General features: G+C 41.4%; 1 protein-coding gene across 6 annotated transcripts in view; it reads left to right on the top strand.

Annotated features, from left to right (window-relative positions):
• Positions 1–26163, top strand: part of RBM33 (RNA binding motif protein 33) — a 153733-nt gene that overhangs the window by 76907 nt on the left and 50663 nt on the right. For all 6 annotated transcript variants that reach the window (XR_006289124.1, XM_037891082.2, XM_037891081.2 and 3 more), the window contains exons 11-15: positions 7015–7183; positions 7994–8325; positions 9340–9606; positions 10569–10856; positions 17785–18426. Coding sequence is in view for 5 of the 6 variants with exons in the window: in XM_037891082.2 (XP_037747010.1) it covers positions 7015–7183; positions 7994–8325; positions 9340–9606; positions 10569–10856; positions 17785–18426 (1698 nt within the window). In the remaining variant the exon portion in view is untranslated. The remainder of the gene's footprint in view (positions 1–7014; positions 7184–7993; positions 8326–9339; positions 9607–10568; positions 10857–17784; positions 18427–26163) is intronic.

Genomic DNA, 26163 nt, shown 5'->3' with positions numbered 1-26163 from the left:
ATGACATTAGCTCGTATGAGTCTCTTTCATTTAGTTGAGAACCAGTTACCCCCCTCCGTTCCCCCCCCCTTTTTTTTTAAGCGTTCAAGGCTGTAAGATTAGTTGAGGTGCTACGGAATCAAAGTACTGATTACTCAAGCAAAGTAATGGGTTAAAATAGATTTTGGTTTTTGCGAAAAGACATCTTAGTTGACATGTATACTCACTATTTTGCTGTAATTTGAAACTGGCCAGATATAAAACCATGAAAAATGGAAGTAACTACTGTGCATATCAAGATTTATTATGCATCTGTGTTACAGTATGCTTATTTTATCAAAAATATGCCATTATGAAAACTGGCTGCTGCACCTGCTCTGTTAATCTTTAAAGTTAAATAACTGGTGCATGTTCTGCTTTTATTTTTGTTTGCAAAATGTCAATGGCAGTTGGAGGTATAAAAGAGTTAACTTGATGACTTTAGAGGTTAGTATTGTGATGAGTCATTAAAGTAATAATTCAGCACTGGCATTCTGGTAAATTTAAGATTAAACTGCAGTTTTTCTAGATATATTTAAGTGCAGGTTTGACCTTTATCTTTCAGAAATGTATGTAATGTGCATCTATCAGTAAAATAGTAAGTGTAATATTACTGTACCTTAGTTCTCCATTAAAGCAACTGCAATGAAGTTTCATTCAAAGGTGCAGTTGTGATTTTGGTGCTTTGCAGTTTATGATGTTTATGTGAATGAAAAATATAATCTCACAGGTAAATAAATCCGTATCTCAGCTGATTTGACTCAACTCATCAGTGCCTCAAACGCAGTGCAAAAACAAGACCAAAAAAAACAAAAAAATTCAACCTACGTGTATGCACATTGTCTGAGAATTTAAATTAATGGAAGTCAGAAAATAAATGATCGCACTGGATAAAATTTTGTAAAATTAAAAACTTGGAAAGTTGTACATCACATATCCTGCTCACAATACAAATCAGTATTTAAAGAATTGTATTGAAACTGCTGAATCTGTACAAATCTGTAAAATTACACATGATTACTATTTAATTTAGGCACAGTAGTAAATTCTTCCTCCAGTTTTTAGTAAAAGTCAAATCAAACCCTGCTTAAAAATCATAGGGGCCCAATCCTGCTTCCATTGACATCTGGGAGAGCAGAATCATGCCCATAGTTTGTCCAAACGTTACTATCCTTGAAAAATGTTCATCCTTCACATTTCTTTTCTTTGAATAACAAATCTATTTATAATTGACTTTGCATGACTCGTCCTTCATATTATCAGCCTAACAGTAAGTGGTAGTTCATGTAGTTTTTCACTGGCTACTCAAAATAACCTGTAAAAACCTTAAAAACGTGTAAGCGGCAAACTGTACTCACTGCAGCTGTTTGTAGTGGGTCTTTGTCCAGTTGGGGAGGAAGGGAAAGTTTACCCCCTGTAGGAGTGGGAAGTGGCTAGACTAGGTATCTGGGAGGAGAGAGCATTTCCCTTCCAGCTGCTCAGAAAGGAGATACCCTGTGCAGTCCCGGAGGAACCCTCTTTTACCTGGGCTGAGCTGGCAGCATCCAGCCTTCCAGCCACGATAACTGAAAGAGGACAGGGCTCCTTCATGATCTGTTCGGAGCATTATGCTAGTTGCCTCTTTTTCCTTGGGGACTAGGAAGGAATTTTTCCCTTACCACCAGATTGGCCGAGGTGAGGTGGATTTTTTCATCTTTCCCACAATGGGTGTGGGACCCGGTGGGGTAGAGCAGGGGAGTAAAATTATAACGTTGCAACTTAGTATGTAAAACTTGCGGCAGATGTCCAATGCAGGTACTTATTATGGAAGGGATATGGTTATCAGATCAAATGGATTGGAAAACGATTTAAAGGGAAAGCATCCCTATGGGAGCTGAGGAAGGAGGGTTTGGGGCTCCTACATGTGATACAGTGGGAAGCCAAACTGCTTCGTTTTATAGCTCCCTTAGTCGTCTTAAGACGGGAGGGTGACAGTTCTTGGCAGTGGGATGGCAGGGGCCATGTTGGGGGTTATGAGGAAATGATGAAGGAAATGAAGATAACCTTCACTGTGCAATTTATTGCTAGGTACTCCCAAATAGCTTAAGCGAGTAATGTTGCAGCCTAATTAAACCACATCCATTGCCTCCCTGTTGTTATACTTGACTGGACTGGACTGCAGTTAGATATTTCCAGCTGTCAGCTGGGATGGATTAGCAAGGACTAATGCTTAAATAATACATCTTAATAGCTGAATAGACAGTATCAAGTGTTAATTTACTGATGTATATTCTACATCAATGATTTAGATAATATCATAGAGAGTACACTTATAAAGTTTGCAGACGCTACAAAGCAGGGAGGGGTTGCAAGTGCTTTGGAGGATATGATTAAAATTCAAAATGATTTGGACAAACTGGAGAATGGTCTGAAGTACATAGGATGAAATTCAATAAGGACAAGTGCAAAGTACTCCACTTAGGAAGGACTAATCAATTGCAAACATACAAAATGGGAAAGACTGTCTAGGAAGGAGTACTGCAGAAAGGGATCTGGGGGTCATAGTGAATCACAAGCTAAATATGAGTCAACAGTGTAACACGGTTGCAAAAAAATCAAACATTCTGGTATGTATTAGCAGGAGTGTTGTAAGCAAGATATGAGAAGTAATTCTTTCACTCATATTGTGTGCTGATTAGGCCGCAACTGGAGTATTGTGTCCAGTTCTGGGTGCCACATTTCAGGAAAGATGTGGACAAATTGGAGAAAGTCCAGAGAAGAACAACAAAAATGCTTAAAGGTCCAGAAAACATGACCTATGAGGGAAGATTAAAAAAACTGGGTTTGTTCAGTATGGAAAAAGAGAAGACTGAGAGGGGATATAACAGTTTTCAAGTACATAAAAGGTTGTTACCAGGAGGAGGGAGAAAAATTGTTCTCTTTAACCTCTGAGAATAGGACAAGAAGTAATGGGCTTAAATTGTAGCAAGGGCGATTTAGGTTGCACATCTGGAAAAACTTTCTGTCAGTGGTTAAGCACTGGAATAAATTGCCTTGGGAATCTCCATCACTGGAGATTTTTAAGAGCAGGTTAGGTGAACATCTGTCAGGGATGATCTAGATAATACATTGTCTTGCCATGAGTGCAGGGGACTGGACTAATTGACCTCTCAAGGTCCCTTCCAGTCCTGTGATTCTGTGCCTGCTTCATTTATTGTAGAAGTGGCAAGGTGTGTGGTGAATGAGACAGGGCATTGCAGTAAGAAAAAGGACCGTCTCATAACAAAGGTAGTTGACTGATGCATTGGGGAGTTGGATGCTATCCCTGCTTCTACGACAGAGCTCCTGTGTGGTGCTGAACAGATCTGTTAAGCTTTTTTTGGCAGTGGGGGTGGGTGGTATCACTAATTGTGTTGTTTATTTTCTGGTACCTGGGTTGAGACCTGGGGACTGATTTGCAGAAATGCTGAGCGTGCTCAGTTGCAACTGAAGTCTATGGAAGCAGTACTTTGAACATATTAAGTAGCAATGTGAGGTTGAATGCTCTGAAAAATCAGGGCCTCGGTGTTTAGAATTAGGCACCCAAAATTAGGTGGATACTTTTCATCTTAGTCTTTTTGTGCATCAGTTCTCCATCTGTAAAATGGGGATCATAATGCTCCCTCACCTTATAGGGGAATTGTGAAAATAAATTAATATTTGTGACGCTCTGATATGCTAGAAAACACCATGAGGAAATTAATAATTCTGCCTTCAGAACAGAGCTTGAAGAGTGTGCAATAAATACAGACTTGGGCTACACATTGAACAATGAGAAGACAAAATAGTGAATCCTGTGCACTGAATGAGGCTTGGGTCCTGTGGAATAAATAGTATGTTATGTTCTTAAAGACAAGCATAGTTCATGCATACATGTGGGTAGAATTAAGGTCGCCTTGACAACTGTAAATCTGGAATTTTCTACCTTTGAAGTACTTGACTTTGCAACCTAAATAACTTTCTTTTAACAGTGGTGGTTTTTTATATGCAATTTGCTAGGTTTTTAAAAGGTAAAACACTTTCTCTTATGTGCAGCTGTAATAATCTCCCCATCATGCATTATCATGAGGGTTCGAACCCTGAATCTTTGGCTCTGCAACACACACTGCTACCAGTTGAGCGACAGGCATTAATTATGTTGGCTGGCAGCAGCAGAAGTGTTTTTTTGTGGGGGTGAGGTGGGCTACTGGCACCATGTGCTCGGTAAAGTAGGTGGTCGGGGGAGCCCTGCCTGGGTCTGTGTTCCCATCTTCTTTCCAGGAAGTGTGGGGCTCCTGTCCCATGTGGAGTCCCCAGAAGAGGAGGAGATGAGAAACTGAAGGCTAACTGCATTTTGGGCTGTATAAGTAGGAGCATTGGCAGCAGATCAAGGGACGTGATCATTCCCCTCTATTCGGCATTGGTGAGGCCTCATCTGGAGTACTGTGTCTAGTTTTGGGCCCCACACTACAAGAAGTATGTGGAAAAATTGGGAAGAGTCCAGCAGAGGGCAACAAAAATGATTAGAGGGCTGGAGCACATGACTTATGAGGAGATGCTGAGGGAACTGGGATTGTTTAGTCTGCAGAAGAGAAGAATGAGGGGGGATATGATAGCTGCTTTCAACTACCTGAAAGTGGGTTCCAAAGAGGATGGATCTAGACTGTTCTCAGTGGTAGCAGATGATAAAACAAGGAGTAATGGTTTCAAGTTGCATTGGGGGAGGTTTATGTTGGATATTAGGAAAAACTTTTTCACTAGGAGGGTGGTGAAGCACTGGAATGCATTACCTAGGGAGGAGGTGGAATCTCCTTCCTTAGAGGTTTTCAAGGTCAGGTTTGACAAACCCTTGGCTGGGATGATTTAGTTGGGGATTGGTCCTGCTTTTGAGCAGGGGTTTGGACTAGATGACCTCCTGAGGTCCCTTTCAACCCTGATATTCTATTATTCTAATTGGTACCATGTGCCAGGTCTAGAAAAGGGGTTTGATCAGATGGGGTAGCCTGGTTTGGCGTGCTCTCTTCCTCCCCCACTCTACTACAGGTGCTTTGGCAGCTCCTGGCTGTTCCCAGAACAGTGTGTGGTGATGGTGCTATTGCTTAGGTGGTGGCGCAGGCCTAGCTTTTCAGAATGTTTGTATTCAGTTGTCATATTGGCAGGCTGCCAGAATTTTCCTGCACAACACGAGAGAAGGGCAATATTTAATAGTAACATTCAGCTAAACCTGAATGGAATTTCCTGGGACAAGAAAAGTCACTTCTCTAGCCTGAGGCTTTTTCCTTGCTGAATTTCAAAGGCTGGCTGTTTACAATGGAGGTGTTAAGATGTTTTTTAAAAAAGGTCCCAAGAATATTTTATAATGGAAGATGTTAGGCAGTCTAAATAGAGAAGCCACTACCAGCTCTCCCTCTAAATTTTACATGCATCAAGAAGACTGTCATGCTTGAGTTTAAAATAATGCCTCTCCTCCAAATGAAGTAGCCACTGGAGACTGGATGTTTCAGAAGACTGATGATGGGATATAGAACCTTTAATCTGTAGGTTTGCTCGGTCCAGTCTAGTCCAGGGTAGGAGTGACCAAAAGTAGTTATGTCTAACAGTTGTTTAGTGATGTCAGATGAGTGATTGCAGCCCTGCTCTTAGTGGAAAGGTGTTACTTGCTCAAAAACCTCAATTTTAGCACTCTCAGCAGAGAGGCCAGAAGTTTTATGGGCATGGAGACTCAACTGTTCTTAAAATTGATGACTAGCATAGTAAAAATTGCCCAACTTGCTTAAGTGATATTCTTGAATTATGGTTAGCCCTGTAACACCTACCTTTTCCCATGCACGTGTGCGCATTAGGATGAGTGGTAGGGTGGAGGCTGTGGCACTTTTCCTCTGGAAGTACGGCAGATTTGAGTTAAACTTCCAAGTGCCGTTTTAAGATCTATGTTGTGTTCTTTCAGACTTCTAACATTCTCTTACTTAACTTTAAAAGGGAGTGTCTCTTCGTGAATCTGTTTATTTTGAAGAACTTGTTTTTGGTTAATGTGGTTCTAATTGTTGGTGAATACCAGGTGCACATGTAATACACATCACTGATTTCTAAATGCATATTTGTTTGAAAACAGGGATGTACTGAGACGACATTGATTACCTTTCTGACTTTTTCATGCATAGTAGGATGGTGCATGCTTATCATGAATATGGTATCTGGTTCCTTGTGAATGTACTGATAGATGGGAGACTGCCTCACATTTTCAGTGAATGGTATCAATTTTTTAAATTGTCAAATCTTTCCATATAAAAGCAAAAAATGATTGTGGTAGTATGAATTACTGAATTAAATCTGAATTATTCTGCGTGCTCCTGACTGTGAAATAACAGTACATTAAGCCAGTGTTTAAAGGCTTATTTAAAACTTTTTTTAAAAAAATCAAGAAAAGACACATTTGGTGTAAATTTTTCATATGCCTTTTGAAATGCTTCAGATGCTTAATTATTTAAGTTTTATGTGAATTGGTAGAAATGTTAATTCCTGTTATTTATTGTAAGATGATTGCGCTAATTTTCTGGATGCCACAAATTGATTTTTTTTTCCTTTTGAAGTAAAGCTGCTTCATTTCTGTAGCTTTAGGTTGTACTAAATAGATGGCAAAGAATAGCATGGTTTAAGAAGATAAATGTCAGGAACGTTTTCTAAAGTAGACATTCAGACTTTTGGATTAATGGGAAAGAAGGTCAATAATTGCATGGATTTCAATAAGCTTGAAAAGAAATGGCATTCCTGTGGTGCTACAATGACTATTAAAACGCTGTGAAATGATTTCAAAATCCTGTTCTCAGCTTCAGTGTCTGATCCATTGTGCAAGAATGACTCAGTAGGGCTGCCAACCTTGTACATATTACAGGAGATAATTGATAAATCAACTGATTTTTTTAAGAGTATTTTTAATAGACTATGGATGAATTTCTCAAAGATGGACTTAGTTTGGCTGATTTTTGTCTTATTAAACAGGGCCCTCCAGATTTTCAGCAGCACGCTCCTGGACCTGTTCCTACCAACTTCACCCAAGCCCCAAGAATCCCTCTCCAGGACCAGTGGAGAGGCCCACCTCCACCACCTATGCCTCCACCTCCTCCACCTCCTCCTCCTCCCCAGGAAAGAGATCCTTTCTTCATGGGAGGTAGATCATTTTAATTTTACATTCGTATACAGGGTGACCTTTTTCATTGCAAATATACCATTTGAATATTCTTCCTTTTCACATAGTATCCCCTTTTCATATGTGTGGATAGATTCATTCATAGATCTGAATGTCAGAAGGGACCATTATGATTTAGTGTGATCCTGTATTTTGTCATCTCTCAAAAAGCAGCCAAAAGACATAGTCTTCAGTTTGTTACAATTCAGATATTAAATATCAGTACCATTCCTCCATTCATCTGTGGTCATTCCCCCATTAACAGTTGTATCTATCTGAAATATTGGTGCCCTACAAATTTAACTTTCTATGAATTCTGTCCAATCTTTCAATTAATGTTAAAGTTACAACACAACAAACATGGTGTTAAGTAAAATAATAAAAATTTAATAAAGTGGCTTGACTAGTTCTTTGCGTGGATTGAAAGAGTATTAGTTTTGTTTAGATTGTCAGGGCTTGCATTTCTCTGGTCCTAATTCCTGCTTGGAGTTGTTAGGTGCTTCGGCAGTAGAAATAATAAAAATAACTATTAATGCCAGCCAGTTATCAAATTGTCTTCTTTCTCCCAAGGGTCTGCACCTTCCATGCTAAGGTGGTTCTTGGCACAAGCAGGAGGAGTATCTCTCATATAACCTTGCGGAGCTGCTCTTCCAACTAAAATATTTTGTAGTTATCTCTCCCTCAAATTATCAGGTTACTCTCCTGAAACTGAAAATATGGCGAGACTGTATTTAAAACACATTTGTATTCATGAGGAGGTTGTCACTTAATTAAATGTTTTGATTTCAACAGATCCAAGATTCCCAAGTCATCATTTGTTCGAGCAACGGAGTCCCCCACCTCCACCCCACCCCCCACTCCTTAATAGTACCCATCCTGTCCCTACCCAGAATCCTCTGCCTTTCAATCAACCTGGACCAGGATATAATCAACCAGGGCAGCAACCAGTATTTCCCAGAGACAGACCAGTAAGGCCAAACATTCAGCCTCAGAATCCTGCTGGAATTCTTCACTTCAGCCAACCAGGTTCAGCAAATCCACGGCCTTTCATGCAGCCCAGACAACAGTTCTTACAAAGCCCAGGACAGCCATTTCTAGGAACACATACACAGCCCAATATGCAGGTATGAATCAATGGTAAAAGGGGGCTGATAAGCACTATTGAGAACTTTTGCATTTAGAAAGCTATATTGGGATCATTGCGTTCAGCGGATGACAACTATCTAACCAAAATGGCTATGTCTTGTTTGACGTTACAAATATGAGGTAGATTTAAGTGTAGTGCCTGTTACAGTGTTACGGTGTTAGACAGCGAAGTGGATTTTCATCACCATAACAACTTAGTTGTGAAACATACACCAATATAGTGAAATTATTAAAATTGCTGTGATTTCTGCTCAACTGCTTACAGCTAATGAGATTAGAAAAGTTCTTAATGATATATTTTGTTCAACAGTTCCTTACATTAATATACTCCAGCAGAAATATGAAAGTATCGTATTGTTCAAAAACCTCAGTTTACAGAGAGAAGTGTATGTATACAAAATATAGACATTGCTGGGTTATTTCACCTCTTGTCACAGGTCTTGGGTGCCCTCTGCTGATAAAAATGAGTTGTGTGTTTTAGGGGACTAGCAGTGACAGAAATCAGTATGGCTTCTTAAAAATTAGTTTTTCTTTTAAACTGTTTGTTGAAGTAGACAAATGGTTTGTATGACCATGAAAAATACTATGCAGAGGCCCTTGAACTTTAGGGGGTTTTTGTTATAGATTCACGATGCATACACTGAATTTCTTCTTAAGAGTAAATATTGTACTGTAGTAATTCTTAGAAGCAAGTAGGACAATTAGATTTATTTATTGTAGTCTCATTAGTAACGTTATTTTAGATTTTTTTTCATGTTAAGAAGTTGAGCCAAAATCTAAGTACAAATGTTCAGTGATCAAGTGATCTCATTACCCTGCACAGCAATCAACAATCCGCAAATACTGTTGCCCCAGGAAAGCCTAGAGCTCCTTACGTACCAGCCAAAATAATGTTGCCATACGAGAACAAATCTGATGGCTTAAGGAGCTTATTTTCCTTAGGATTGAAAAACAAATGTGTAGAATGTCTTTTTTCTTTTTAAAATATAAAGGGTCCCTTGCACCCTCCTCTACCGCCTCAGCCTCACCAGCAGCAACAACACCACCAGCATCACCAGCAGCAGCTCCAGCAGCAGCAGCACCAGCACCAACAGCAGCATCATCAGCATCAACATCACCATCATCTTGCCGGTCCACCACAGCCTTTGATTCCCATTACCCAGCCACAGTTCAGACCTCATTTGCAGACTTCACAGCAACAGTCAAATAACAATAGAATGCAGTGCCAACAGCGGCAGGGTCCAATGAATCCAAGACATGTAAGTATCAGTAAATACTGGCATACATCAGTGTTTCCTCGTTTGTGTGTGTATGTAAAGATTGTGTATCTGAGCTCAAGTTTAAAACCTTTGAGCATAGTCTTTCACTCCTATTCCTTCTCCTCTTACTCTGTCCCCTTCATTCACTCATTCTCTCCTCTGTCCTTCCTCATTTATTCAATATCCTGTATTTATAACCACTTCCCCTCCACCTCTGTCTCCCCCTTGACTTATTGTCTTTCCCTCTTCTCCTCCTCTTCTCACTCACTGTGTGAAAGAAAGAGACAGACAGACACACTGCCCTCTCATGCTAAGAAGCTAGAGATCAAGGGTGGAATAGTGGGGAGGGTTGTATGGTCAAATGTAAAGCTGTGATTGGGGTTGGGGAGCTCAGTGCTTCAGCAATGGGGCATCTGTGCTTGAAGGCCTCTCCATAGCACTACTGACTAGGCTTCCTGGTGCCCCATGAAGCAGTGCCATGGGGGATCCCTTGTTACTCTGACTGCTCCAATTCAGAGAAGCTTTGCCCCGTTTCCTTCTGTCCCTCCTCCCCTCCACCCATTCACTTGGTTGGTGGGGGATCCAAGGCATCGTACCTTGACTAATCTGGACATAGCTCAGAGCAGTGATTCTGATCAGACAGTCACTCTCTGGGTTTATTTTAGAAGTGGTGTATATGCGAGAGAAGTCTTAAGTTTTGCTGTTTAAAGAAACCTAAAGATATGTGATAGAATTGAGAACATTTCAGAAGGAGGGCACTTTTAAACACTTACTCCTCAAAAGTTAGTAGCCATCTACTAAAAAGCTATATTGAAAATGCAATTGTCCTCTGAAGAGTCAGTGCCAGTTTTTGAGACTAAATGTTAGTCCTGCTTGAAGTGGAAATCTAAACATAACCTGAACTCTGAAATGGCTACCAAGACCTCCATATTATATATATGTTGTCTTTTTGCCTCTGTCAGAGTACACCAACACAGAACATTGTCAAGCGTCCGAATCAGCAGCTACAGTCAACTGCTTCAAGAAATAGCAACTTGCGCGAATTACCAATAGCACCTTCGCATGCTATTGAGATTAGTAACAACCGGCGAACCGCTGCACCTGCTGCGCAGGTGAAACCCATTACCAGCACAACACCTGCTACAAGATCTGTAGTTGGTGTTGGGAACCCCCATGGAAGGACTGAAATGAAAGCTAGAGCAGTCGTGCCAGTGGTCCAAACTAAAGCAGAAGTAAAATCTGAACCAGAGGTAAGGGAGATTTTCCATTAATGTTAAATGGCTGTTTGTAGTACATGCATTTCTATTTCTTAATGTAACCAGTTGCCTTATAGGTACAGATGAGAAATACCTGCAAAACATACCAGTATGGCGCTGCCTAGTAGTAACAGTTAAAGCATTGGATAATCTATTTATCTTTTTTTAAAGAATAACTTTATACATTTGCTAGTCTGATTTGTGGAATATAAACTCACCTATAGGCACCCCTGTGCTACACTTCGTTACCACTAGGCGTCCCGCTTCCAGATTGCAGGCTCTCCTCATAGTGTTTTCAGAAGGGGAGAAGGGGATTAGCTGCAAGCTCCTCCCAGGAGAGGGGTCCAGGTCTTGAAAGTTGGAAGGGATGGGTGAGTCAATTTTGGAAGGTAAGGGAGCTACTCCTACAAAAGTTGGGGACAGGTAATCTACTTGATTAGGGGCACCCTGCTTTGGTATATGATGTTGTTAAAGTAGGAACAGCTACTTAATAGGAAAGGAAGAGAAGAGTGGGGAGGACACTGAGCAGGAATGAATTGGACTTAGAGTTGCTTCAGAGGTGGTATGGGCTGGACATTGCTGACCTGAAATCCGTTGGTGGAGTTAAAAGTGTCTTAGAACCACAGCGAGTGACGTGGAGCTAAATGAGGCTGGAGTAGGGCTAGCAGCAGCAGTGCTTCTCTTCCCTTGCCTCAGGTCCTGCAGCTTCCCATATCAGACTAAGAGGCTTCTGGGTCCAACCAGCTCCCTGCTGCTTAGTATGGGTTTTCTCATAAGAACTGCTATACTAGGTCAGACCAGTAGTCCATGCAGCCCAGTATCCTGTCTCTGACAGTGGCCAGTACCAGAGCTTAAGGGGAGTGAACAGAACAGAGCATTATTGGAGAGCTCCATTCCTGTCTTCCCCTCCTGGCTTCTGGCATTTAGAGGCTTAGGGTCACCCAGAGCATGGGGTTGCATCCCTGGCCATCTTAGCTAATAGCCCTTGATGGACCTGTCCTCCGTGAACTTGTCTAGTTCTTTTTTGGCTATTACAATATCCCATAGCACCAGATACCACTCTCTCAGCAATACCTATCCCAATCTAATACATCCTCTTCCAAACTGGTTCCCTACTGCTCAGCACTTCCTCCCCATTCTTGTGAATAAGACAGCCACCCAGATCCCTTCCTTCCTCTTCTTTTCCACTTTCTGGTCTCTGAAATGAGACCCAAATGACTTCCAAACACAGCTTCCCCAGCCCAGCCAATCTCCTCCAGGTCCTGGAGTCCTCATGATAAGCTGCAGCTGAACCATCCCCCCAGGTACCTCTTCTGCTGATGGAGCGGATACTTGCCCTACATCTCATCTGGAGGAAATATCAAATATTTTGTTTTTATTATTCTCCATTTTGAAAAAAAGTTGCTATTTAATTTGTCAGGACCCCCCAAGAGTGTGAGGTATAGCTGTACTCTGAACCTCACTCAGGTCTTGATCCTGAATGCTGCTGTGTGTGGATCCTTACCCCTGTATGGAACCCCATGGAAACCTGTGGGACTCCCCATGACCACAGGGAGTCCTCTTGTGTGGAGCAGTTTGCAGGATTGGGCCCTTAATGTTGAACACTATGAGACGCTGTATCTACATGATGGTTAAATGACTATTGCAATTTTCAAATGTCAAGTAATCCCAAGCAGAATCCTTCATGTTAAGTTAGCTATGAACCCCTCTGTCTCAAACACCAGGTTTCTTTCAAGAACTTCTTCTTTTAAGTTGCTGGTGATTAGCTCCTCCTCTTTTTGTTGAATTAGTTATGACCATCTCTCATTTCCACAAATGAAACATGAAGGAAATGTGCAGTTATCAGTATTTAACTTCCTGTGCACTCATTCATCATCAGGAATAAAACCTCTTGGTTCAGCTTTTCAAGAGGTCACTTATTTAACTTTGCTCTTTAGTTTCAGCAGATGCTAATGGATTTTTTCCCTCCCCCCCTTTGTTATCAGTTCCTCATAGAAGAATCTAAAAGTAACAGAAAATAAACAGAAATTGAAAAATTTTGAAAAATGTTTGTTTTAAGCTATTTAGGGCAATTGGAATGTTAGAACTCAGACCTGGGGAGATGAATTAATAATCAGAGGGTAGGTGAAGCCATCAAAGCTGCATTTTAAATGTATCATATTATTCTAAAACTTATAATCGGGATATTACTGCCAACTGTATATATAAGCATCTTGCAAAATTTCAGTCTTCTGGGCCAAGTAATTATTTCTAAAGAACTCTAAACTCTATTATAATCAGTCATCACTATAAAAAGTAGAGAAATGAATTTTGTGGATGGGCTGGTAAATTTTCACATCAGTTTTGCAAGGCTGGCAGTATATGAAATAAAGGAGCCTCATTAATTTGTGAAGTGCCCAAAGAAAAGTTTTCTTTGCCTCTGTGAAAATAAAGCATTAACTTCTCTCCATAAACCTTTCCCATAAGGTGGGAAAACAACCTGATAACTTCCTGTTCTATGTGGTCATTTTTGGTCTCTTTCCAATTTGTATAGGCTTTGGTTTCCAGATTTAGGAGTGTTTTCCTCCTATTTTGTTTGAAGGTTATTTGATTAGAGGACTTTTGTCATCATTTCTTTTCCCAGTTCATCCTGTTAATTTCCTGTTAAAGAGAGAAAAAGACTGGAGGAGGACAGTGCACTTCTTCAAAAGCAACATCATATCTCATTCTTTTTCGTTCTCTGCTTTTTTGGTACAAGTAAAGTGTTTCAGGACCTGCATCCTGTGGGATGCACCCACCTCTTCAAGGCTCAGAGCCTGTCATCAAGGCTGTCATCAGGAACCTGAAGTTCATTTCAGATCTTTGGGTTATAGCTCATCAAGCGTCAGACTGTCAGCATTTTGATTTGGGGTAAATTTGAATTTAAAACATAGGCATGAAAGTCAAGTCATCTGGGTTCTGTTCCCATCTCTGACACATACTTGCCTTTTTTCTTTGAACAAATTACCTAACCTCTCTGTGCCTCATCCTCCATCAGTATAAAGGTAATAATAGTACCTTGAGTGATTGTACACATGATTTCACTCATGGTGTTCATTCACGTGAAACTGGATTTTTCTGGCTATCAGTGTCCATTGGGGCCGCTCCTGTGCCCTCTTCAACCCACCCAAGGTCATAAAAGGCAGAGCAGGCCCCACCATCATTCAGTTCCTTCTTATTGCTGGTGTGCAGTGTTCTCCTGCTTCTCTGCGATGCTGTTACAGTTAGTGTTAATGACTAGTTAGTATAGTTGTGAGGTAGTTAATTACTTTTCGTTTGCCCGTTGGTATTAAAAAGATCATTTTTACTAATTCTTTATAGACAGTAGGCTCTGAGTGCCCTCCTCGGTACTGTGACTTGAGGTGGTATGGCAGAAATTGAATCTCTGGTTTGACATGCCCCTCTTGTGTTGGGCATTCTTAAGTGCCTTCTTTATTTAGACAGGGGGCATATCCCTAACTGTTGATTCTTCTGCCACTCTCTTTCCAAGTGGACTCAGAAGCTAAGGGATGCCTACCTAAAGTTATCCTAGAGCACTCCATGAAAGCCTATTCAGAGAAGGAGGATGTAGTGAAGGTTCACCCCTCTCTCCGTTCCTGCTCAACAAGTGCCCCAACAAGCTGTTGTTCCTTCCCAAACTCCATGGCTAAGATGTCTAAGAGACTGCAGTTGTTGACTTCAAAAAGGGATAGAAAGGAACCATGCTCCAGAGACAAGACATTGGTCTCCCTCCGTGGGACCCTTGGAACAGAGATGCAAGAATCAACATATTTACACTGTGTCAAGCTCTGCATTCAAAGGGCAGCAAATGGCCTAAGATGGGTGCCTCTGGAGCCTCATTACCAGGTATGAAAAAAGTGCCTGCAGTACTAGCTAAATCTGCTGCCTGCCTTCAGCACCAGTTCTTGTAATCTTGGTATGCAGCTCCCACATTATTAGCCTTTTTGGTGCCGTGGCCTATTCATCACCAAGTGACACATCTGTGAGCCAGTGCCAGAGTCTTCCTTGTTGGAGCGTACAATCTCAAAATTCTAACTAAGCCTTCAGTCACTGAAATCATGGTACCTCATAGAGCTGCTGAGCATTGGGTGTCACCTACTTTTCCTGCTCAGAGTGGGTCTTTTCCATCTCACAGGATCCTAGAATTTGAGAGCCAGCCTGAGCCCTAACTTCAACACTGCAGTTAAAGAGCCCTTCAGCTCGAGCCCCGCAAACCCAAATCAGCTGGCATGAGCTAGCCACAGGTTTTTAATTGCAGTGCAGGCATAACCCAGGAGACTTGATCTGTTCAGCAGAAAAGTCTGCTCCTCTGCCAGTCTCCAGATGTACAGAGTCATTTTGCTGGCAGAATCTAGTAATTGGCAATCTACACTGGGACACATTGTCTTAGTTTATGGAAAGACTCATGCAGGGCCATGGAAGAATTAAGGTCCATTGTGCTAGAGGGGAATCTGATAGCTGGCATTTCCCAGCTGGCTGCTTTTGAATGTATCTGGTGTACCTACATACATGATCACATTTGTGGTGATGCAAAGAGCCTCCTGTCATCAGGAATACCCAGGTAGGTCCAAACTACAGTAGAGGATCATCCATTTGAGGACTGCAACCTCTTAAATTCCAAGACAGCCGACTCCTCTGCTGGTACACTCCAGCCCCAATGAGAAGGCAAGCCAGAGTTCAAACCTTGTCCAGATAGTGTCCTCCTGCTAAATACGATTATAACCGATGGGGGCATTGGAGCCACTAGCAGAGAAGCAGAGGCCCAATGTAGACATCCCACCACTTTTTCAGATACAGTGCATTTGACATCTTCCTCTTGACAGGAGGCTTCATGCCACAGTTGAAAGTCTGGCAGAACCTTTGGAGAATCTCTGCCCTCAGCCTCCTGCTGGCAACTGCCTTTTTTTCAAGAAGCTTGGAGTAGGATCACCACAGCTGAGAGATTATCAGCACTGGGTATTATGTACAATTCCAGTTCCTTCCTACCTTCTCTCCCATCTTCCCCATTCACACCTCTCATGAGATACTGTTGAAGAAAGAGATGGACCCTGTCCTGCATCTTTGAGGAGCAGAAAAGGTACCCTTAGAGTTCGGGGCAGGGGGCTTTGTTCCTGTTATTTTCTCGTCCCAAAGAAGGGGGCTTGAGGGCCTATTCTGAACCTTGATATCTCAAGAGCATACATCCAGCTCACAGGAAATTCATCACGTTCTTAGTAGGAACATCTCACTAACAGTACAGGATCCTGCCCATTGGACTTCCCACAGTACCAAGGTGTTGACCAAATACTTGACAGTTGTAGCAGCTCTTTTAAGGAGGCAAGGGATACAGGTTTATGCATATCCTATTAATGTGTTGATCTGAGGAAGATCATTACATCAGGTCATCAACTCAGTTCAAGTAACTTTAAATCTCTCACCTACTTGTTAGTCATCAGGAGTGGCATCCATGTGGACAATCACTCAAAGAAGAAAGAACAGTTACTTATCTTTTGGTAACAGTGGTTTTTTTTAAATGTGTTGTCCACATGGAGTCCATGATTCCCCACTGCTCCAGAGTCTTACTCCTCTGTATTGGCGAAGGAACTGTGGGGTATTTGGACCCATTCTGCCTCTTATGCCCTTGACCGGGGTGTGGGCGGGGTGCTCAAAGACATTTAGGACGCAGGCACGGCCCTAATGAACACTGCTTGCTACAATAATCCAGTCTCATGTGCATACCCATATTTGAATCTGCATGGACAGTACATCTCAAAGAACCAGTATGGTAAGTAACCGTTCTTTTCTGGACACACAGGTTGTTTGTGAAATACTTTAGTACCCTTTTATGAAAGACATAACTAAAATGCAATGTATTATTTGATGAAAACCTAATCTTATTATATTTGACAAATATATCTGGTAACTATAGCCTAAAATCAGAATGATCTGTTCATTAAAATTATAAATTCATTATATAGCGTGTTTTATAGGCAGATTGCTTTAAAAACAATCTTAAAGCCATTTAAAATGGAATCTAATTTCATCAGGTATATTTTGTAATAATATGTACATCCTGTTGAAGCAGCCAGCTCAAAAGCAAGGTGGATCTTTTCTTATGAAGATGGGCATATGCATTTCCTTAACTGTTCTCTATTTCTTACAGCTTCCTATAAGGACACTTTCTGCAAAGTTGCAGAATCTTTAGAAAGGTTATTTGACAGAGTATAATACTTTCAGAAAGGCTTAGGGATGGAATATTAAAGGCATTCTCTATATACCATTAATATTCCAACACTGCATTTGGCAACATTTTGATTCTGAAGAGAGTGCATGAGTTCAAGGTCAGAGAGATTGACTTGTGCTGTTCATTATAACCAATTATTGTGTGACAAATGAGTTTGAGATCAGGCTGAAAATTCTGTAGGAAAAATCAATAGTTCTAATCAGGGCCTTTCAGGTCATTTACCACCCTACCTTTTGTTAGTTTGTCAGAAAAGAGAAAGATAAAACCTGTGTGACAGTGGATTGCCTCTGTATTGTTACTTTCCATTTGAAACATATTTTGATATCTTTAATTATTATATTAATAGTTTAATTGGTTTCAGAAACTTCTACAAGAGTTCCAATTTATAAGACTTCATTTTTAGTATTTTGATAAGATTTCCAAACTAGCAATATAGTTGGGTGGGGGGGGAAACAGGATGTAGCATATCTAATTCCTAAAACAGATTTGAGGTGCCAGTCTCTAGTGAATAGCAAATCTTCCTGTCACTAATAGTTTTAGCACAATGTCAGGGTAATTTCAAAATCTCTTTTCAGAGTTGTGCCAATATGACATCTTATAAAATAATAACTTAATGTTAGCTTTGACTAAACTGAACATATTTCCCTATTTCAGTAAATGCCTTTCCTTTCCTTTTTATAGTTTCCCGATGAAGATGAAGAAACCAGATTGTACCGTTTGAAGATAGAAGAACAGAAACGCCTAAGAGAAGAAATTCTGAAACAAAAGGAGCTGAGACGGCAACAGCAGGCAGGTGCTAGAAAGAGAGAGTTACTTGAAAGACTTGCGCAACAGCAGCAACAGCCTCCTACACAACAATCTTTCACACAGCAAGAAGAGGAATCATCAGAGTTTCCCACCAATGGAAACCCATTTATACTCCATCCTGGTGCACAGGCCAGGCAAAATGTGAAAAATAGACTTCTTGTTAAAAAGCAAGACATGGTAGTTCCAAATATTCAGCCCAAACCCACCGATTTCATGCAGGATGGGGCTAATATGCATTTTCAAGGACAGCAAGTGAAAACAGTGAAGCCTTTGAGACAGACTAGAACAGTACCTCAAAGTCAGCTTCAGCCATCGCCGAAAGTATTACAAACAAAACCTGCTGCAACTACAGCATCGCTCACCCCAGGACAGCCTGCTAGGGTGGCATCAATACAAGGAAGGCCTCAGGAACTGAAACCTGGTGTGAAAAGGACTGTCATGCAACGGGCAAACAGTGGTAGTGGAGATGGGCCCCATGTCGGCACCAAAGTGAGGGTGATTAAGTTGTCAGGAGGGGTAAGTTTCCAAGGCTCATCTATTTTTGTGTTGTTTTGTCATGGTCTGTTTTTGTGTGTTCTACTCAGTGCAATCCTAAAATAGGAAAAGAACCTATTTTGAAAAGAAAACAGCAAATTCAACAGAACTAATAATCGGTATTTCAGAAGATGATTTTCAGAGCTATAAACGAGTTATTTTAAAAAAACTAGTAGGAACAGAGGTTTGCTGTAATATATTGCAATGGAGTGGGGTTACCATTAAGTTTACATCACTGTTTCCTGAATAATATCTACTCATTTTGGGTGCTTGTAACTTGAGCCTAAAAATTCTTCACCTGTGAATCTTCGCATAGAGCAGTAGTTCTCAAACTTTAGCAACCCAATGACCCCCATTTTGATTTAAAATTTTTCGCGGACCCCCCAAGCCCCCTGCTTAGTCCCAGCCCTTCCCCCAAGCCCCCACCCCCGCCCCACTTCTTCCTGCCCCTGCTCTACCCTTGCCCCTCCTCTTCCCCGCCTCTTTCCATCCCATCCCCCGAGCGTGTCCTGTCCCCACTCCTCCCCGTCCTTCCCAGTGCCTCCTGCCCTCCACTGAACAGCTGTTCCGCGGTGTGTAGGAGGCACTGGGAGGGACGGGGAGGAGTTGATCAGTGGGGCTGGTGGTCCCAGACATGACTTGCAGACCCCTTGGAGTACCCTAGCGGACCCCAGTTTAGGAAACCCTGGCATAGAGTATTTTGGTCCAGAAATGTTTTGATGTATGGGAGAAAAGAATTTGTTTGGCTATTTTTAAGTTTGAGGGGTTAAAAAAAAAAAAAAAAAAGTATGCCCTGTCCATATTGCGGTTGAAACCATACTAGCAGCCAGTCGTGTTTAAGCATGGTTAAGCATGTTTTCCTGAACAGTGTGGGCAGCCTTTTTTTGTTTGAGAACCGCATTGCAAAACTGTGATATAAACAGAATTTGGGAGAGTGGGAGAGTAAATTTTCTTCTAGGGACTAGATAATGCCACCATTTCACTTTTGTGTCTAAATCAGATTTACTTATCTTCTGACAGGGGTCCATTGTCTACGTTGGCTCCTGAGCGCTGGTGGTAGTCCTGGTAGCATTGTATATTTGCAATGTTTTTCTGTATTCATCCAGCAAATAACTATATCGGTGGTTTTCAACCTTTTTTCATTTGCGGACACCAAAAAAATTTTGAATGGAGGTACGGTGGACCCCTTTGGAAATATTAGACATAGTCTGCAGACACTCAGGTGTCCACGGATCACAGATTGAAAACCACTGATCTATATTAAATTTGATTTTCTATTATTGAAAAAAATTGGAGTGCCGAATAAGCTGAGAATTCAGAGGGTCTAACTACAAGATTTTCCCAGAGAGATCTGGTCCCTGCTTTGCCTTGGGCAAAAATATTTTAATATAAAAATCTTTTGATACCTTTTAGGAGAGGGGCAATCCGAAATAAATCTATACACTAATTGAGGAAACCACTAGAACTGCAGTAGGCAACAAGCAGTTGGACATTTCGAGTGTGTTAGCAGAGGTTGAACAGGACCTCAGTTACAGAAGTTGCTTCTCACCCTTCTCTCAAAATCTGATTTTTTTTAAATAATAGAATTTAGCAAATAAGTAGCCCAAAATATAGTCTTAGGTGCTCAGATACCTTGGTAATGAGCACAGTAACATATGCAAAGGGCGACAGATATCACTGTTGGTGTTTTTAAAAGGGAAGAGGCAATTAAAATGCTGGAGAGACTTAAGTATTAAAGGTGACTACTTTTCATAAGGATTTTATTGCATTACAGATAATTCCAAAATGTTTCAAATTGTATAGTTACACGGTGACTGTAAAGGTCCTCTTAACATTTTTTAAAGAAATATATTTGCATAATGGAAAGAATATGACTAATGAGGATCTGGTTAGAGTGGAAGATGACTCTTTCTTCAGACATTGGTAGTAACTTTAGTCCAGTAGAAGGAGGAAATACCAGAAGTTGTAAGTAATCCCTTCTGTTGGACTAAATAAAAATATAATCATACTTTCAGGAATCCCATTGTCCTGCAATTAGTGTGACTGGCTTATTTTATTCTTGGTAATTCAACAAAAGCAGTCGGCCCCAACTTTTCTTCTGATCTGGTAAAACAAAACAACATCAAGCTACAACCCCAGCCACCAGTGCATTAGAGGTCTCTAGGGTAAATGATTCAGTGCCCAATGTAGCAAGTGTCATGAAATTTGTTTTTTTCCCTCAATGTTCTCTTTTTCCAGCAAACCATAAGTGACTTATTTTTTTTACCGATTATACACTAATGTTGCTTGCCATCAGATTTAGCCACATTAAGTACGTGTCGTTCCTGCTGCATTGTATGCTATGTAGACTTGCTCTTGTCCCCTGAAAATTCATTTAATATCTTCAGGATCATCAGCATAGAACCGGCTGTCTGTGCATGGTATGTAGTTGCTTTTCCTTGCCACCATGGAATATTTTTTTTTTTTTCAAACTATAGAAAAATGAAAGCGAGCGTTACAATTAGCTTTTTAACTCTGATCAAGATGGTTAATGAATTTTATAATAGTTTGTCAGAAAGCTGAATCTATATTACTTTGTTCCATGTGCCACACAGTGAAAAAGGAAAATCTCAGTAGCAGGGGGGCAATCTGGCCTATTTTGATGCTCAGTATATTAAAAAAGATTAACAAGTTTATCAGAGCCCTGCAAACTGTAAGGATTATAATGTTTATAATTCTATTTTTTAGTACTGCAGCATACACCACTTATTGCCAGACCTTTGAGATGCCCGGGTACTATTTTTTTTTAAACGAACCCTTACTCCTTAATTGTCCTTCCTCAGTCTAAATTAGCAAAAAGAAAAGGAGTACTAGTGGCACCATAGAGACTAACCAATGAAGTGAGCTGTAGCTCACAAAAGCTTATGCTCAAATAAATTGGTTAGTCTCTAAGGTGCCACTAGTACTCCTTTTCTTTTTGCGAATACAGACTAACACGGCTGCTACTCTGAAACCAGTTTAAATTAGGTTTGCCTCACTTCCCTGCTGTCAGCCACCAGAATATGCTTTGGCTTCTTTTATCTGTAAGCAGTGACTTGATTCTGCAGTATAGCAGCCTCTCTGCTGCTGTCAAAACTACAGATCGTTTATACCCATTTCCCTTTCTCTTTAATTTTTTGTGCAGATGAAGTCTTTAATGGCCATGGAATGGTGAGATTGATACTGGTTAGGCACTGTGTAGGCTACTCTACCCAGCTGTGCCGATGTATGTCAGTACACACTTGAAAAGTCCTCTCTTTCAGCAGACTAGCAGTAGCACTGAATAATGTAAAGTAAACAGTTATCTAACAGGGAATGGACTGAGATCATGCTCATACCACCTTTGATCTAAACCGGTTTCGCTTTGCACCGGAGCTGTTGGCAAAAACTATCTGCTCATTAGACTGCTCACTGATACTGTGGTGGGTAGAACAGTTATCGAAGTGGCATTATATGCTAATGATAGGTTTTATTTACTCTCAAAGCAGCTCCAAATTTAATTTACCTTGTTAAGAAGTTGTCCGTTTTCTTGATTCAAAATTACTTTCAGAGAACAGTGAGTCCTGCTGTTGAGCAAGAACATACCCCAGTGTGAGTCTTTATTTTGTGTGCAGCAAGCCCTTTACGTTACTAGGTGTTAGGGTATCTGACTCCAGGTATGCAGTGTCCCCTCATCTCTGAATAAAATAAGATGGCCTGTCAAAGTGGCTATGACTACAGTTCACACTCATGGGACAAATAATCTTTTTCAAGAAGATTTCATGAAATTGCAATATTTTCCAATTAAGTATCTTTAAAAAAAAAAAAAAAAAAGGATACTTGCTGTCCAGTGTCTCTGACACAGTAGAAATGGGGTGGGCAAACTTTTTGGCCCGACGGCCACATCTGGGTGGGGAAATTGTATGCAGGGCCATGAATGTAGGGCTGGGGCAGGGGGTTGGGGTGCGGGAGGGAGGTTGTGGGAGGGGGTGTGTTGTGAGGGAAGGGGCTCAGGGCGAGGTGTGGGGTGCAGCAGGGGGCTCAGCACGGGGTTGGGGGCTCAGGGCAGGAGGTTAGTGTGCAGGAGGGGGTGCGGAGTGCGGAAGAGGGTTCAGGGCAGGGGGTTGGGATTCAGAAGGGGTGCATCAGGGGGCTCAGGGCAGGGGGTTGGGGTGCAGGAGAGGTACAGGGTGTGGCGGGAGCTCAGGGCAGGGGGTTGGGGTTCAGGAGGAGTGCAGCAGGGGGCACAGGGCAGGGGGTTAGGGGTGCGGGGGGCTCAGGGCAGGGGTTGGGGTGCAGGAGGGGTGTGGCCGGAGGCTCAAGGCAGGGGACTAGGGGGCTTAGGGCAGGGGGTTGGGGTGTGGGAGGGGTTTGGTGTGTGGGCTCCGGCCCGGCTCCGCTTACCTTGAGCTGCCCTGGGGTGGCAGTGGGGCTAAGTCAGGCTCCCTGCCTGCCCTGGCCCTGCGCCGCTCCCGGAAGTGGCCAGCATGTCCGGCAGTGCCTCCTCTCACCTGTGGGTACCACCCCTGAAGCTCCCATTGGCCGCGGTTCCCCGTTCCCAGCCAGTGGAAGCTGTGGAGGGCGGTGCCTGCAGGTGAAAGCAGCGCACAGAGCCCTCTCCCAGGGACGTGGTGCTGGCCGCTTCCGGGAGTGGTGCGGGGCCAGGGCAGACAGGGAGCCTGCCTTAGCTCTACTGCGCCACAGGGCTGGCAATCCCACTGGCCGGCTCGAAAGCCCGAGGGGCCGGATCTGGCCCTCAGGCTGCAGTTTGCCCTCTCCTGCAGTAGATGCTCCAATATGTGCCTGGCAAGCCTCAAAAAAAAGAAAGCAGAAGATGATTAACACTTCCTGTATGTCAGACACTGCAATGTATTGCATGCCATATCAGGGACTAGTGGTGTGATGCAAGGGGTTAATGATCGGATTTATCCTTATTGATTCCATGTCACAGCTGTCATTTTTACCAGAATTCTAGTTCCTCAAACACTTTAAGGCCAACCCTTCCTTTTGTGCCTCTAGATGAGCAACGAGGAATGCCTATGTGAGTGGTTTTCTATTTTGATTATTCCCTTTCAGTCTTGGTAGTCCAAATATGCTTGCCAAATTTAGTCAGTCTGATCTTTAGGACTTGAAGAGAAAGTGGGATTAAGTGTTCAGCGGATATATTTGATATCAAGGCTTTGCTTTTTTGCAGAGCTACAACACCTCTGTCGGCATAGCTTATCTAGCTTCAGTCTTACTTTGCTGCATATCTTCAGGACATCACTTCACTGGGTCTTGGATACACAAGATCAGCATATTATTATCGTGCTGTCCATGAGAAAAAGGTCTTAGATTTGTCTGGCTCAATCAGAGGCCTGATCTCAATACTAGATAAAGAACACGAGAGGATTCGGACAGGATAAGATCTTGAAATGGTACTTGTTGGGAGGAAATACAGTAATAAATGGATATTTGTAGGCAGGCATAGTAGATACTTCAAAAAAAATATCTAGTGTAGTTGAAATCTGTAAAACCAATGTCATAGAGCAGGAATGATCCTGGCCATGAGTGAGCAGGTTTGTACCCAGTGTTAGCTCTATATGTCTTATGTGTTAAAAGGTTATACAAACTGTGCATGTTAGACATGTCCATTGATTGGTCTGAAGTTCTGTTGGCATTGCATGATGTTTTAAAATCATTATTGTACCACTCAGTCATCTTATATTATTATTATTGGGTGATCTCTCCCTAGCCAAAGACTGGTCTTCCTTGCTCAAAGTGATATGTCTCAGCCTCTGTGGCCCGAAAATGCTGACTCTTATGCTGGACCAAGAATACACACTCTTTGTCTGTGTGGAGATCTGCACTAGTGGGCCTTTTGTATAAGTACCTATGTTCTGTTTGGATTAAAAGTTAAGTCTTAGATTTTCATGAGTTATGGCAACTACTGCCTGACAATTCATCTTAAAAGCTTGACTGAAATAGCTGACAAACTATTTTGGTTGGAAATTCAGTCTGTAAGGATATAGTCTTGGGTTGTATAAAAATATTGAAGAGGGAAATAAAGGACAGATAGCTTTGCTTTATTTAGGATAGCGGTCAAGGAGGGAGGTAGTTGAACACTGAATTCTAAAAAATGGGGGGGAAAGTTCTTGATTTAGACAATCCTGTTGGATGATGTAAATTTATCTACTAAGATTTGCTTGATGATTGTATTTGTTGTTTTGCTTGTTATGTGTATTGTTCATTATAGCCAATAAAAATTGTTTAAATAATTTAAATTTCTATAGCGCCTTTCGTCCAAAGACGTCAGAAGTGCTTTTACAAACGTTAATTAAAGTCTCCAACAATTATGTGGCAAGAAGTATATAGGGAGCTTTCAACCCATATCTGAAATGCAGCTCTGAGGTGTGGAATGTCAGAACATTAGCAGCGTACAGTAAAATTATTTTCAAAGAGTGGGAGGATGGCATCAGCATCAGTACTCATCCCCCATCTGAAAGAATGGTCTTGGGCACAGGTAAGGGCAGTATCCATGTCTTATTAGGTGCGCAGGCAAAAACTTAATGTAGGCCAGCATTTTATATTGGATTTTAATGTCTTTTTTTCATACTTACAACTTAAAGACAATGCAAAAAGACTGACACCTAAAAAGCTGCACTAATCTAAACATCAAGGAGATTAAAACTCAGATTAAATTCAGATTAAAATCGACTTCCAGTATCTGTAAAATTTCAGTCTAGCAATATTTGTCAAATTAGAATGTTCCCTACTGAAAAACCCACTGGAATGCTTGCTCTGAAAAGGTAAAGTCTAAAGGCACAGGTTGGTGCAAAACTTTAATTTAAAAACTATATAGGTGCCATTGGGGCATAGATTGATGTTAACTGAGGTGGAATACGTCATGATTTTCAGAAATTTTTAGAGATGAGGGTAAGGATATTGCATGTTAGTTGGGAGATACACCTTTTATTGGGGTTGTATGAAAGGAGACATAAAGCCACACATGGGCAAAGGAGGATTTAATGGAAAGGCAGTGCAGGAGGAGACCAGGGCATAAAGGTAGGTGAAGTCAAGAGCAAGAGAAGAACAAGATAGCACTTTAAGAAAGGCTAGCGATCAAATCCTGACTAAAAGGAATCCATGTTTAACAGGTTAAATTAGAAACTAATTTCACTTCAAATAACTTAGAGTATATGCAAAATAAAATGCTTCCTCTTATCAACTTGAGTACAGTCTGAGGCTCCCTGTAGTTTTCACCTTTTCCTCCCCAGACCTTTTAAAATTTAGTCAAAATGTCAATATACAATCGTAAGACTAGGCTTTCCCTTAAAATTGTAATAGAAAGTCTTTTGCAGTTTAATTTTGGAATTTTATACTGTAAAACAATCTCTTGTGGTGGGCCTGATGTACATTATTGCAACATCAAGTAGTAGTTGGATTTCATAAGAGGAAATGTTAGAGGGACGACCATGACAGTGTAAGTAAAAATATGTTGCTAATAGAAGGAATCTTACTTTAAAGTGAAAATTGGTCAACATGGGATTATTGGAGTGGGAAAGGATACAGATTTGTCCCATTTAAATTTAGTGACTCCAAGAGCAGTGAAATGCTTTAATATAAAATGCTCAAAGTTTAAGAAATTGGACGCGTTAGCCACTAATACAGGTATGCCTTGAGTCTAGAAGACACTCAAACACAAATGGAGAACTAATTAATTGAATACCATCAGTGCCATGG

The sequence above is a fragment of the Chelonia mydas genome, chromosome 2, assembly GCF_015237465.2.
Source record: "Chelonia mydas isolate rCheMyd1 chromosome 2, rCheMyd1.pri.v2, whole genome shotgun sequence".
NCBI lineage: Eukaryota > Metazoa > Chordata > Testudines > Cheloniidae > Chelonia > Chelonia mydas.
This window is presented reverse-complemented; position numbering and strand designations above follow the sequence as displayed.